The sequence below is a fragment of the Heptranchias perlo genome, chromosome 2 (genome assembly GCF_035084215.1).
Source record: "Heptranchias perlo isolate sHepPer1 chromosome 2, sHepPer1.hap1, whole genome shotgun sequence".
Lineage (NCBI taxonomy): Eukaryota > Metazoa > Chordata > Chondrichthyes > Hexanchiformes > Hexanchidae > Heptranchias > Heptranchias perlo.
Window position 1 is genome coordinate 17,762,417 of NC_090326.1, and position 13,336 is coordinate 17,775,752.

General features: G+C 45.1%; 1 protein-coding gene across 6 annotated transcripts in view; it reads right to left on the reverse strand.

The window, feature by feature from the left end:
- LOC137335377 (solute carrier family 12 member 7-like) overlaps positions 1-13,336 on the reverse strand; it is a 259,685-nt gene that overhangs the window by 55,814 nt on the left and 190,535 nt on the right. For all 6 annotated transcript variants that reach the window (XM_068000752.1, XM_068000747.1, XM_068000733.1 and 3 more), the window contains exons 12-14: positions 11,261-11,435; positions 9,344-9,462; positions 4,530-4,628 (exon numbers count right to left, since the gene is read on the reverse strand). In XM_068000752.1, coding sequence (XP_067856853.1) covers positions 4,530-4,628; positions 9,344-9,462; positions 11,261-11,435 — 393 coding nt within the window. The remainder of the gene's footprint in view (positions 1-4,529; positions 4,629-9,343; positions 9,463-11,260; positions 11,436-13,336) is intronic.

A 13,336-nucleotide genomic window follows, 5' to 3' on the forward strand; every position in this document is an offset into this window, starting at 1 on the left:
AGGGCTGTTTCAGTAGTGTGGCAGGGACGGAAACCTGATTGGAGGGATTCAAACATACGGGAAAGATCGGGACAGATTTGGAAGGCGATAACGCGTTCAAAGACTTACTTTGGAGAGGAAAGGGAGGCAAGGACAGAGGGGTTAAGGGTGTTTTTTTTCATTCGTTCATGGGATGTGGGCGTCCCTGGCGAGGCCGGCATTTATTGCCCATCCCTAATTGCCCTTGAGAAGGTGGTGGTGAGCCTCCTTCTTGAACCGCTGCAGTCCGTGTGGTGATGGTTCTCCCACAGTACTGTTAGGAAGGGAGTTCCAGGATTTTGACCCAGCGACGATGAAGGAACGGCGATATATTTCCAAGTCGGGATGATTTGTGACTTGGAGGGGAATGTGCAGGTGGTGTTGTTCCCATGTATCTGCTGCCCTTGTCCTTCTAGGTGGTGGAGGTCACGGGTTTGGGAGGTGCTGTCGAAGAAGCCTTGGCGAGTTGCTGCAATGCATCCTGTGGATGGCACACACTGCAGCCACTGTGCGCCGGTGGTGAAGGGAGTGAATGTTTAGGGTGGTGGATTGGGTGCCAATCAAGTGGGCTGCTTTATCTTGGATGGTGTCGAGCTTCTTGAATGTTGTTGGAGCTGCACTCATCCAAGCAAGTGGAGAGTATTCCATCACACTCCTGACTTGTGCCTTGTAGATGGTGGAAAGGCTTTGGGGAGTCAGGAGGTGAGTCACTCGCCACAGAATACCCAGCCTCTGACCTGCTCTCGTAGCCACAGTATTTATGTGGTTGGTCCAGTTAAGTTTCTGGTCAATGGTGACCCCCCAGGATGTTGATGGTGGGGGATTCGGCGATGGTAATGCCGTTGAATGTCAAGGGGAGATGGTTAGACTCTCTCTCGTTTTTTTTTTGAGGAGGGGGGTGATGACCGCAGATTTGAAGGGGAGGGGGACAGTACCTGAGGAGAGGAAACTGTTAACAAATATCAGCTAACATGGGGGCCAGGAAGGGAAGTGGGTGGTCAGCAGTTTGGTGGGAATAGGGTCGAGGTAGCAAGAGGTGGGTCTCAGGGTCAAGATGAGCTCAGAGAGGGCATGAGGGGAGATAGGAGAGAAACTAGAGAAAGATGCAAGTTCAGGGCTAGGGCAGGAGGGAACAGTGGGGGAAGTTTGGCTTGGTGGGTTAGGGGAAGGGACGGAAGCGGCAGAGGCAACTGAACGGACGGTCTCAATCTTAGTGACAAAGTAGCCCACAAGCTCCTCGCACTTGGTTTGGAGGTGAGGGTGGAGGGGGCAGGGGAGAGGGGTTTAAGAAAATGGTTTGTAGTGAAGAGAAGTCAGGGGTTATCTTTTCATTCTGGGACAATCCTGGAATAGTGAACAGTTTTGACAGAGGAAAGCAGGACCTAATAGTGGTCCAGCCAGATCTGGCGATGAATGGCTAAACCAGTTGAACGCCATAAACGTCCCTTGGACTAAACGGAATGGAGATGAGGGCTGTATATGAGGGGGAATGATCAGGGAGAGAGAAAGTAATGGTTTTAATGGGGACAAGGGCATCAAAGGTGGAGGTGAGGGTGTGATTGAGCAGAATTGCTGTCAAGGGCTAGACAGTTGGGAATTTGAAAGTGCCCTTGTAAGTGACTTGGGAGAGAGTTTTTTCCAGGGGCAAATGCAGAAGGAAGTGGGATGTGGATGGAGAGGGATACAAGGAAGTGATCAGAGATGGCCTTACCCACGATTGACATGTTGGGAGTAGAGAGGCCACGTGAGATGGCGAGGTCAGGGTGGTGGCCATGAATATGGATAGGGAAGTTTTTTGGAGGGAGAGATTAAGGGAGGATAGGAGGGCAGTGAACTCAGAGGAGAGAGGGCATGATGAGTTGAGATGGAGGTTGAAATCACCGAAGATGAGAAGTTGCTCGGTGCAAAGGCTGAGGGAGGAAAGCAGCAAAGATATCGTGGTGAGAAACTTGGCGTGGTACTCGGGTAGGCGATACAGCCCGGGGTGGGGGGAGGCTTCATTAAGGGGGAAGGCGTCATCATCCTTCAGCCAGGTTTCTGTCAAGGCCACAATGTCAATGCAATCATCCATAATAAGCTCATGGATGGCAAGGACCTTGTTCACAAGTGAACGGACATTCTGGAGGGAGATGCTGGCAGAGTCCACAGGGTCAGCGCTGGGAGGGGTGAGCGGGACAGGTAGGAGATTGGCAAGATTAGTCCCCCTCGGGTGCGCTGAGTGAGAAAGTCGACGAGGGAGCAGGATGGGGCAGTTGGGGTTGCTGCTCCTAAGGAGGCAGCGACAAGTGCCTCGATGGGCCCTTCGGACGATGCCAAGAGAGGCGCTGAGGGAAGCTGTAGGCTTATCTATGAGGGAGTCAAGTCTGGGACGGCAGCGGGAGAGTAGGAAGTCGAGGAGTGCTGAAGGGTTGGAATAGGGATTAGTACTCACGAGGGGAAAAAATTAAAGGAGGCATGATGATAGGAAGGGCCTTGGAGAGTTAAAGAGAAAAGAAGGAAAAGGAGGGAAATAGAAGCGATGGGCTTGGGTCAGAGCGGGAGTCAAAACACACACTCTAATGGACACAGGCAAACTCAAGTTACATAGGAGTGGTTACATAGCAAGATTAGGATAGATATTTCCTGGTAATAAACAGGCAATAGAGAGAAGACAATAGGAGGGAGTCCAAAGTTAAAGTCAGAGGTCCTGTGGTGGGATATGGTTGACGTAGATAGGGTGGAGTCAGCTTGGAGCTTCGACGAACTGATGGCCAGGTTTGGAGGGCAAGCCAATCGGTTGCCTCCAATTCCACGTGCTCTCATTTTGTTAACAGTCTCTTATGTAGAACCTTTTGGAGTGCTATCAGCATGATCTGATAAAAACTCCCACCAAACTCCCCTGTCTGTTGGAGGAGTGAGGCCTCCGCATTGAGCAGCCTCTCACCTCGCTTTGACTGAAAACACTCCACCCCAGGCCAACCCGACAATTGATTTGTGGGCCCCTTCAAATATGTGGCCCCATGAACGGGCACTGCGAGATCATGAGGAGGCTGCAGCCGTTTCTCTGAGGCTGAATTTCACAAATCCACAGCACTGACTATTTTACATGATTTGAGCTGCAAGGTGGGTTTAGTGAGGGCACATTTCATTCAATGAGAACGGGTGAGGGTGACGTCATTGGCAGTGATGTCACGAGCGGAGCCGTATCTTTTTAGCATGCACTGAGAGTGACATCATCGGGTGTCCCGGTGCAGGAGGACATCACGGGTCGATCAAAACCAGAAGGACCCACACTGTCACTAATCACTCCATCAAACACTGTGGAGAGAGCTGTGGTGACTGATGGGGCATTGTGTGTGGGTCATGGATTGTTTTCAGGTTTAATGGGTAGAAAGTGGGGGCGGGGGGGTCACTGTTAACATTACAAAGTGAATAGTGACACTGCGTCTGATGACGTCACTTGCCGCGCATGCGCCGGGCTTTCCGAGAAATCAACTCGCTGCCGTTCAAGCTCAAGAGTGTGATCCGTGTCTAACAGGCGGGAGGAGGAGAACGTGATCCATCTCCCTGTCTGGACCACGTTCTCCAACTCTTACCCCCCCTTAGACCTGGGTCACATTTTCTCCCCTCCCCCCAACTCTGCTCCCTTCGCGCTCTCCCCTTCCCCCGCTGCTTCTGCTCCTCCCCTTCCCCCCTGCTTCTATCCCCCTTTAGCTCCTCTTCTACCGTGCTTCTCCCCTTCCCACACTCCTTCAGCTGCCCCTCCCCTTCCACCCTGCTTCTCTCTTTCCTCTAGGCTCTGCTTTCCTCCCCCCCCCCCCCACTTATGACTACCTGCATAGGCTGCATTTTTGGTGCTCGGCCTCCGGTCCGCGCTTTTAAGTGAACGGCAGCGAGGACAGTTGGTGACCTACAATACGCACGCGCTCCGGGCCCAGACGTGCACACGCGTCATCGATAGCGGAAGCAGTTAGTCCCTGGCGCTAGTCCACAGCCTATGTTTAAGGCTGTTGTACCTATGGGAAGAGGCCCGTTAATCTCCAGCTTCATAGTAACAACCGAAGGCGAGCTGGATGGCACCATGTGATGTCACTAAGTGCGCATACCAAGGCTACAAACTACATCTTTCATTCCCACCAAAAGCAGCTTTAAAAAGTTAATCAAATACATAAAAATAAATTGCTGCATACCATATAAACATGGAGATCAGCGGCCTGCACAAATAGACAATGACACAGCACACGCGAGTAATGTCGCCACTGCCATTTACATAAGCCACCTAGCTCTGATGAGATTTGACTACACAATGGATTATACTAGAAGCAGCTCATAGTCAGCTTTCTACAGCTAGAGTACACAAGGTGGCCTTATGTAAAGGCCTTATGTTAGAGAAGTTCCACACCCAGATAATTTGGGATGATTTATTCTACCAGTGAGATAGCACGGTGAACGGCAACTGAAGTTTGTCGCACTCATCAAACTGGAAGAATCTTTCAGTGATTGTTTTTTTGTTAATGGTGCTTCTGCCATACCAGTGATAGTACTTGAATCGAGGCCTCCAATTGGGTGTTCTCAAGAGTGTCTGTAGTGCGCACGCCAGGTTCACAAACATGTAACACATCAAGAAGAACCTGAGGGAGAGGGGGATAAAAACATTTCATATAAATTAAAAATATTTCCACCATCAAACTTCCAGTGCTATGCTACTGTCTTCCCACTTTGCTATGTGCTTAGAAAATCACAATATGATTAGGCAGAGTCAACACAGTTTTATGAAAAGGAAAACATGTTTGACAAATTTATTAGTGTTTTTTTTGAGGGTGTAACTAGCAGGGTAGATAATGGGGAACCAGTGGATGTAGTATATTTGGATTTTCAAAAGGTTTTTGATAAAGTGCCACATAAGAAGTTGTTACAGAAGATTAGGCATAATGTGATTGGGGGTAATATATTAGCATGGATAGAGGATTGGTTAATGGACAGAAAACAGAGAGTAGGGATAAACTGGTCATTTTCAGGTTAGCAGGTTGTAACTAGTGGGGTGCCACGAGGATCAGCGCTAGGGCCTCAGCTATTTACAATATATATTAATGACTTAGATGAGGGGACAGAGTGTAATCACAGAATCACAGAAAGGTTACAGCACACAGGAGGCCATTCGACCCATCGGCTCGATGCTGGAGCAATCCAGCTAGTCCTACTCCCCCGCCCTATCCCCGTAGCCCTTGCAAATTTTTTCCTTTCAAGTACTTATCCAGTTCCCTTTTGAAGGCCATGATTGAATCTGCCTCCACCAACCCCCTAGGAGTGCATTCCAGATCCTAACCACTCGCTGTGTAAAGAAATTTTTCCTCATATCACCTTTGGTTATTTTGCCAATCACCATAAATCTATGTCCTCTGGTTCTTGACCCTTCCACCAATGGGAACAGTTTCTCTCTATCTACTCTGTCTGGACCCTTCATGATTGTGAATACCTCCATCAGATCTCCTCGCAACCGTCTCTGTTCCAAGGAGAACAATCCCAGCTTCTCCAGTCTATTCACGTAACTAAAGTCCCTTATCCCTGGAATCATTCTAGTAAATCTTTTCTGCACCCTCTCGAGGGCCTTCACATCTTTCCTAAAGTGCGGTACCCAGAACTGCACACAATACTCCAGTTGTGGTTGAACTAGTGTTATAAAAATGTTCATCGTGACATCCTTACTTTTGTACAGTATGCCTCTATTTATAAAGCCCTGGATCCATTATGCATTTTTAAACACTTTCTCAACCTGCCCTGCCACTTTCAACGATTTGTGCACATATACCCCCAGATCTCTCTGTTCCTGTACCCCTTTTAGAATTGTGCCCTCTAGTTTATATTGCCTCTCCTCATTCTTCCTACCGAAATGTATCACTTCGCATTTTTCTGCATTAAATTTCATCTGCCACGTGTCCGCCCAGGCCACCAGCCTGTCTGTGTCCTCTTGAAGTCTATCACTATCCTCCTCATTATTCACTACACTTCCAAGTTTTGTGTCATCTGCAAATTTGGAAATTGTGCTCTGTACACCCAAGTCCAAGTCATTAATATATATCAAGAAAAGCAGTGGTCCGAGTACCGATCCCTGGGGAACACCACTGTACACCTCCCTCCAGTCCAAAAAACAACCATTCACCACTACTCTCTGCTTCCTGTTACATAGCTAATTTTGTATCCATGCTGCTACTGCCCCCTTTATTCCAGGGGCTTCAGTTTTGATGACAAGCCTATTATGCGGCACTTTATCAAATGCCTTTTGAAAGTTCATATACACATCAACTGCATAGCCCTCATCTACCCTCTCTGTTACCTCATCAAAAAACTCAATCAAGTTAGTTAAACATGATTTGCCTTTAACAAATCCATGCTGGCTTTCCCTAATCAATCCACACTTACGCAAGAGACTGCTAATTCTGTCCCGGATAATCGTTTCTAAAAGTTTCCCCGCCCCCAAGGTTAAATTGACTGGCCTGTAGTTGCTGGGTTTATCCTTACTCCCTTTCTGAAACAAGGGTGTAACATTTGCAATTCTCCAGTCCCCTAGCACCACCCCCTTTTCTAAGGATGATTGGAAGATTATGACCAGTACCTCCGCAATTTCCACCCTTACTTCCCTCAGCATCCTAGGATGCATCCCATCTGGATTGGGTGAGTAATCTACTTTAAGTAAAGCGAGCCTTTCTAGTACCTCCTCTATCAATTTTCAGCCCATCCAGTATCTCCACTACATCTTCCTTTACTGAGACTCTGGCAGCATCTTCTTCCTTGGTAAAGACAGAATGTATTCAAGTTTGCTGACGATACAAAGCTAGATGGGAGAGTAAGCAGTGAGGAGAATGCAAAGAGGCTGCAAAGGGATATAGACAGGTTAAGTGAAAGTGGCAGATGGATAATAATGTGGGGAAGTGTGAAATTATTCACTTTGGTAGGAAGAATGGAGAAGCAGAATATTTTTTAAAAGGTGAGAAACTAAGAAATGTTGGTAGTCAGAGGGATTTGGGTGTCCTTGTACACAAATCACAAAAAGTTAACATGCAGGTAACAGCAAGCAATTAGGAAGGCAAATAGTATGTCAGCCTTTATTGCAAGGGGGTTGAAGTACAAGAGTGAGGAGGTCTTGCTGCAATTATACAGGGCTCTGGTGAGACCACACCCGGAGTACTGTATAAAGTTTTGGTTCTCCTTACCTAAGGAAGGATATTAGAGGGGGTGCAATGAAGGTTCAATAGATTGATTCCTGGGATGAGAGGGTTGTTCCATGAGGAGACATTGTGTAGAATGGGCCTATGTTCTCTGGGGTTTAGAAGAATGAGAGGTGATCTCATTGAAATATATAAAATTCTTAGAGGGCTTGACAAGGTAGATGCTGAGAAGCTGTTTCCTCTGGCTGGAGAGTTTAGAACTAGGGGTCACAGTCTCAAGAATAGGGGTCGGCCATTTAGGACTGAGATGAGGAAACATTTCTTCACTCAGAGGGTTGTGAATCTTTGGAATTCTCTACCCTAGAGGGCTGTGGATGCTCAGTCGTTGAGTATATTCAAGACCGACATCAATAGATGTTTGAACACTATGGGAATCAAGGGATGGGGGGGGGAAAGTGAAGTTGAGGTAGAAGATCAGCCACGATCTTAGTGAATTGCGGTGCAGGCTCGAGCGGCCATATGGCCTACTCCTCTTCCTAATTCTTATGTTCTTACGTTCCAATTTTTCCATTGTTGGCTCAGGTCAGCTTAGGCTTTTGTTTCAAACAATGCAGTCAGACGCTATCCTCTCTTACTTGTTCCCTCTCCCTCTCACATCAAATCTGGGTTCCATTGTTCGCAATTCTACCCCTTAGCTCATTCTTCCAAACTGTAGCTGGCTCCCACAGTGCCTCTCCGTGCAGCCACACGGGTTGGACAGTGAACAATAGATGGCTCGCAGTTTTATAATGTTTCAGTCCGAACAAGAACTTTAGATGACGCCACATGCTGGAAAAATGAAGCTCGAGTAGCTTGCATCAGTAATTTGAACCTTGACATTGGATCCTAACATTGAGTTCACTCCTATGCAGTTTATTTTGTCTGCAAGCTTGTATTCATGTTTTGAGCTGTTTTATTGTACAACCGTCAGAAATCTCTGCGGTCTTCCAATTCTGGTCTCTTGCGCATCCCCGATTTCCTTTGTGCCGCCATTGGCGGCTATGCCTTCAGCTGCCTAGACCCCAAGCTCTGGAAATCCCTCCCTAAACCTCCCTGCCTTTCTCTCCTTCTTTAAGTCACTCCTTAAAATCTACTCCTTGACCAAGCTTTTGGTCACCTGTCCTAATATCTGTTTATGTGGTTTGTGTCAAATTTTGTTTCATAACGCTCCTGTGAAGCACCTTTGGACGTTTTACTACATTAAAGGCGCTGTGTAAATGCAAGCTGTTGTTTCATGGTTAACCATGATGCCCTTGATGTGTAATGAGGCAATTTAGAAAAAAGTTTGATTACGACGATTTACCACAATCAGTACTGATCGATTATTCTCTGGTCTATGACTCCCAGTCCTTTGTTTCTCCCCTGATCAGTTTCCAGTACCTCCAGTCAGTAGTGTACTACAATCCTACAAGTGTCCTGTAGAATCTGATACATATTCTTGTCAAGTTTAGACTTTCGTCAACATTTGCGTACTTCTGACAGCATTACTATTCCACACAGGATGAAAATTCTTCCTACATTTCCTACTTTGTTCACTGCTTATCTTGAATGGCTCTAATGCCACAGATTAGGTAATGCCAGCCATTTTCACACACACACACACCAGCCCTATGGTTATTTGAGAGGGTAGTGATGAGCATCTGCCGCTTCACCTCGATGTGCTTTTGCAGTCTAATTCAGTGCAGATTATCCTCCCTAAACCTCTCCACTTCACCACTTCCTTCTCCTCCTTTAAAAACTTTCTCTCAAAATTTAGCTCGTCGACCAAGCTTTTGGTCACCACCACCACCACCCCTACCCCCAAACCGCTCCTTTCCTGTCAGACACCCATTTTCTTTATGGCCTTCAATGAAGCCCTTTGATCATTCTTTATGTCAAAGGTGTTATATGAATGCAAGCTGTTGTTGTATACTGCTGAGACACTGGGGAAGCAGGAGAGAGAAGACAGTGGTGCACATCAGACAGTCTTGAATGAGGGGGAGAAACAATGTGCCCATCAGGCATGTACACGAAGAGCTCAGGAGCCAAGACCATTGACTTAGGACATGTGACCACCCACTAAAGCCTTGTCCTAGTTAAGAGGTGGAAACAAAACAGTCTCTTCAATATCAAGTTGACTGGAAAAAAAATTCTATACTTACATGGAAAGAATGGGAGCTACACTGTCAAGAGAAGCGATCAAAATGCCAATCTCACAAATACCAGCTGTGAGCAGGAGGGCCCATGTTGGTTCACCATTAGCCTTTCCATGGCCAAAGACCTGATTTTAAAAATAGAAAAGTTATATAGAAAATATATCTATCTACATAATTAGATGTCTTGCATGTAGCATGCGCACATCCATGCCTGCAATAGTTGGGCCATTAGGAGTACCTAGTGACACACAGCGAGGGTGGGGTATATACTGCACGTAGCGGGAAGCACAGATATATAGTCAACATACTACTTGTGATGGTTCTGGGACTAGGGAGTTTTTAACCAGCAAATGAAATTCATTCTCATACACCACTGCTTAAAAATATTAGGATTTGTAGGAGAAATTAATATGCTTTTTTATTATTTATTGGAGAAGAGAGATAGACCGAGAACCTTCTAGACTTGTTGAAATTTACAGCTGTAGTAGCATCACTTGGGATGTCTGGAAGGTCTATACCTATGCATCTCAGACTCCGGTCCCTAACAAGATGCTCTGATTAATACTCACCTAATTAGTCAAAAACCTCTTTTCCTGCAACACATTTTTATTGTACAATTGCAAGTTTAGATCTTGACACTACCCGGTCCCTCTACTCAATATTTCCCTTCTGTCCACAACTTGGGTTGACATCTGTATGATTTTGGACTGGATGCACCAGTTTTTGAATGGGCTGTTCAGAAATTTCAAAATTTAAATTGGACACAAAAAGTTTATTTTTAATAAATAGAAGGGTGTATTTTCCATTTACTCCAGCCTTATAACGTAAAGGGAATTAGCCAAAGTTTCCAATAAATTTTGATCACCAGTAAAGCAAACTGCGTAAGTCAAACCAAGATCCCATCCCCATCCAGTCACAGTTCAGTTATCAACTTGGTAAAAGGATATAACCTTATGGCTGTCATTTGAACATTTTTCCATAAAGCACGTGGAGGGAAAAAAAATGTTACAGAGTCTACAGCACGGAAACAGGCCATTCGGCCCAACTGGTCTATATGCTCCACACGAGCCTCCTCCCTCCCTACTTCATCAAACCCTATCATCATACCCTTCTATTCAATTTCTCCCTCGTGTGTTTATCTAGCTTCCCCTTAAATGCAATTATGCTATTTGCCTCAACTACTCCATGTGGTAGCGTGTTCCACATTCTTACCACTCTTTGGTAAAGAAGTTTCTCCTGAATTCCCCGTTGGATTTATTAGTGATTATCTTATATTTATGATCTCTAGTTTTGGACTCCCCCACAAGTGGAAACATTTTCTCTACATCTACCCTATCAAACCCTTTCATTATCTTAAAGACTTCCATTAGGTCACCCCTCAGCCTTCTCTTATCTAGATAAAAAAGCCCTAGCCTGTCCAATCATTCCTGATAAGTATAACCTCTCAGTTTTGGTATCATCCTTGTGAATCTTTTTTGCACCTTCTCCAGTGCTTCTATATCCTTTTTTATAATATGAAGACCAGAACTGTGCACAGCACTCCAAGTGTGGTTTAACCAAGGTTCTACACAAGTTTAACATAACATCTCTGCTTTTCAATTCTATCCCTCTAGAAATGAATCCCAGTGTTTTGTTTGAATTTATGACCTTATTAACCTGCGTCGCTACTTTTAGTGATTTGTGTATCTGTACCCCGAGATCCCTTTGCTTCTCTACCTCATTTAGACTCTTATTATCCAAGTAGTATGTGGCCTCTTTATTCTTCCTACCAAAATGCACCACCTCACACTTATCTATATTGAAATTCATTTGCCAAATACACACCCATTCTTCAAGTTTATTAATGCCTTCTTGCATTTTGTTAGTGTCTTCTTGTATTTTTGCTAACTTGTATTAAGTTTAACATAACTTCTCTGCACTTACCCGTAGGAAAGGAACTATCCCGTCCCTGGCAATTGCCTGCATTAGCCGAGGGGCCCCGGTGAGACTTTGGAGACCGGCACCACATGTTGAAAAGAATGAACCAATCACAATAACCCAGGGAGACGGCCAGGCCAGAGTTCCAATGACAAGGTTGCCATTTACTGACTCGCCAAACCTGGGAAAAGAATAAAAAACAATTTCCTTTAAACTCACGTTGTAATGACAGGATAAGAAAATTAGGGAAAAAAAGGGAAGTAAATCCACCAGATATATATCTAGGAACACTGGGATAATCCAGAACAGACAAACAATGGAAACCAATTGGTTCACAATGATGTAAGAGTTGGGGGGGGGAGGGAGTGAGGTGAATCCCTGAGGTGTTCGGAGGATATGTTTATCGAAGTAGCAGCAGAACAACTGGTGACCGCCAAGAGGCATTTCCTCACTAGCCACCTCCTTTGAGGCATGGATCCATTGAACAGTCTGAGAGGTCAGACAACTGCGGGGAATTCTCCTTCGCGATCCCGCCCAAAATCGTGACAAAGAACATTGGTGAATTTGGGCGTTGAGGCCTACCGGCACCGCACTGCCCCGAATTGGATTCCCCCATCCCCCTCCCCGACTAGGACCCTGCTGGACACTCCTTCATCCCGGGAAGCAGCAGTAACGCTGATCTGGACCTCAACTCCATTTGCCCGCCGTTGATCCATGCCCCTTGATACCCTTACCTGAAGGGCAACAAAACAGGCAAATAGGAGCAGCAGAACATCAGCTGCTCACCTCTGTTAACCATTTGCCCTGGACATTAACGCCACTTGCATTTGAACTTCAGGTGGTGACTGAAGTCACCAAATATAGAGAGGCTTCAGACGTTCTAAACCTACAAGTCCATTAGGGTCCATGTTAATAAGGCAACAAACACAATTAATTGCATAACAACTGCTGTTCTTTACTTGGAACCTCAAACGCCAGCCACAAACCTAACAGTTAAGGGTATGACACGTCAGCAGTGAAGCTGATCAGCACATGATATTTCCTCCTATTATCCTTTAGTAGACTATTAGCATAAATAGAACTCATGATACAATAAATCAGCCTATCATCTTCCCACCTTCAATGTTGGTCCATGTCAATTGTTGTATCAAGAACTTAACCAAAAGATAAAGGATCTAATCTGATTAATTGTGTCAGGGAGCTACATGACCCAGTCTTAAACAGGGAAAGTTTGTGATCCATTCTGTGCTGAACCTCCTTTGAAGACTTCAAATTTTGTGTATTTACTATCACGTCATTTGCTAAAAAAGCTCCCCATTGTCTCATTTGGCAATTAATATTGAACTAAATCAATATCTTAACAGTTCATTACCAGTGTATTATGTATTTATTGAAAATTATTAATTTTTTTGGGTTCCAATGCAATTCTCAAACAAACTTTCAATGGTCCCTGTGTAATCAAATGGCACATACAACTGCATGTACCCTGGGATTGAATTACACAGGGATAGATGGGCATCATAAAATTTTAAAAAAACAGCAGTAATTATACTTTGATATGAAGGAATACAATGCAAAGAAGGACTTTAAAAATTGGGTCTTTTTTGTTAGAATAATGCATATTACAGGGCAATTGGATATTTTCTTCTCGCCTTCCAGAGAGAGAGAGAGAGAGAGAGAGCGAGAGATAGATAGATAGAGAGAGAGAGAGAGAGAGAGATAGAGATATTAAAGAACTGTTACTTCGATTCTGGTGACATTGGATCACACAGAGCTAATTGACAAATACCATTTACTGGCTTTCATAATCTAATCAAATTTGTTGATCATTGTAGTCATCGCGGCCTAGGGCTGATTTATTGACTCCATCATCCTGCTACTCCCTTCTGGAATTTCGGCACCACCTTGTCTATTCAACGGCCATGTTATCTTTGTTTTCTTATACTAATTGTTAGGTGTCAGTCGTGGTTCAGTAGTAGCGCTCTTGCCTCTGAGTAAGAGGTTGTGGGTTCAAGCTCCACTCCAGGACTTCAGCACATAATCTAGGCCAACACTTCAGTGCAGTTCTGAGGGAGTGCTGTA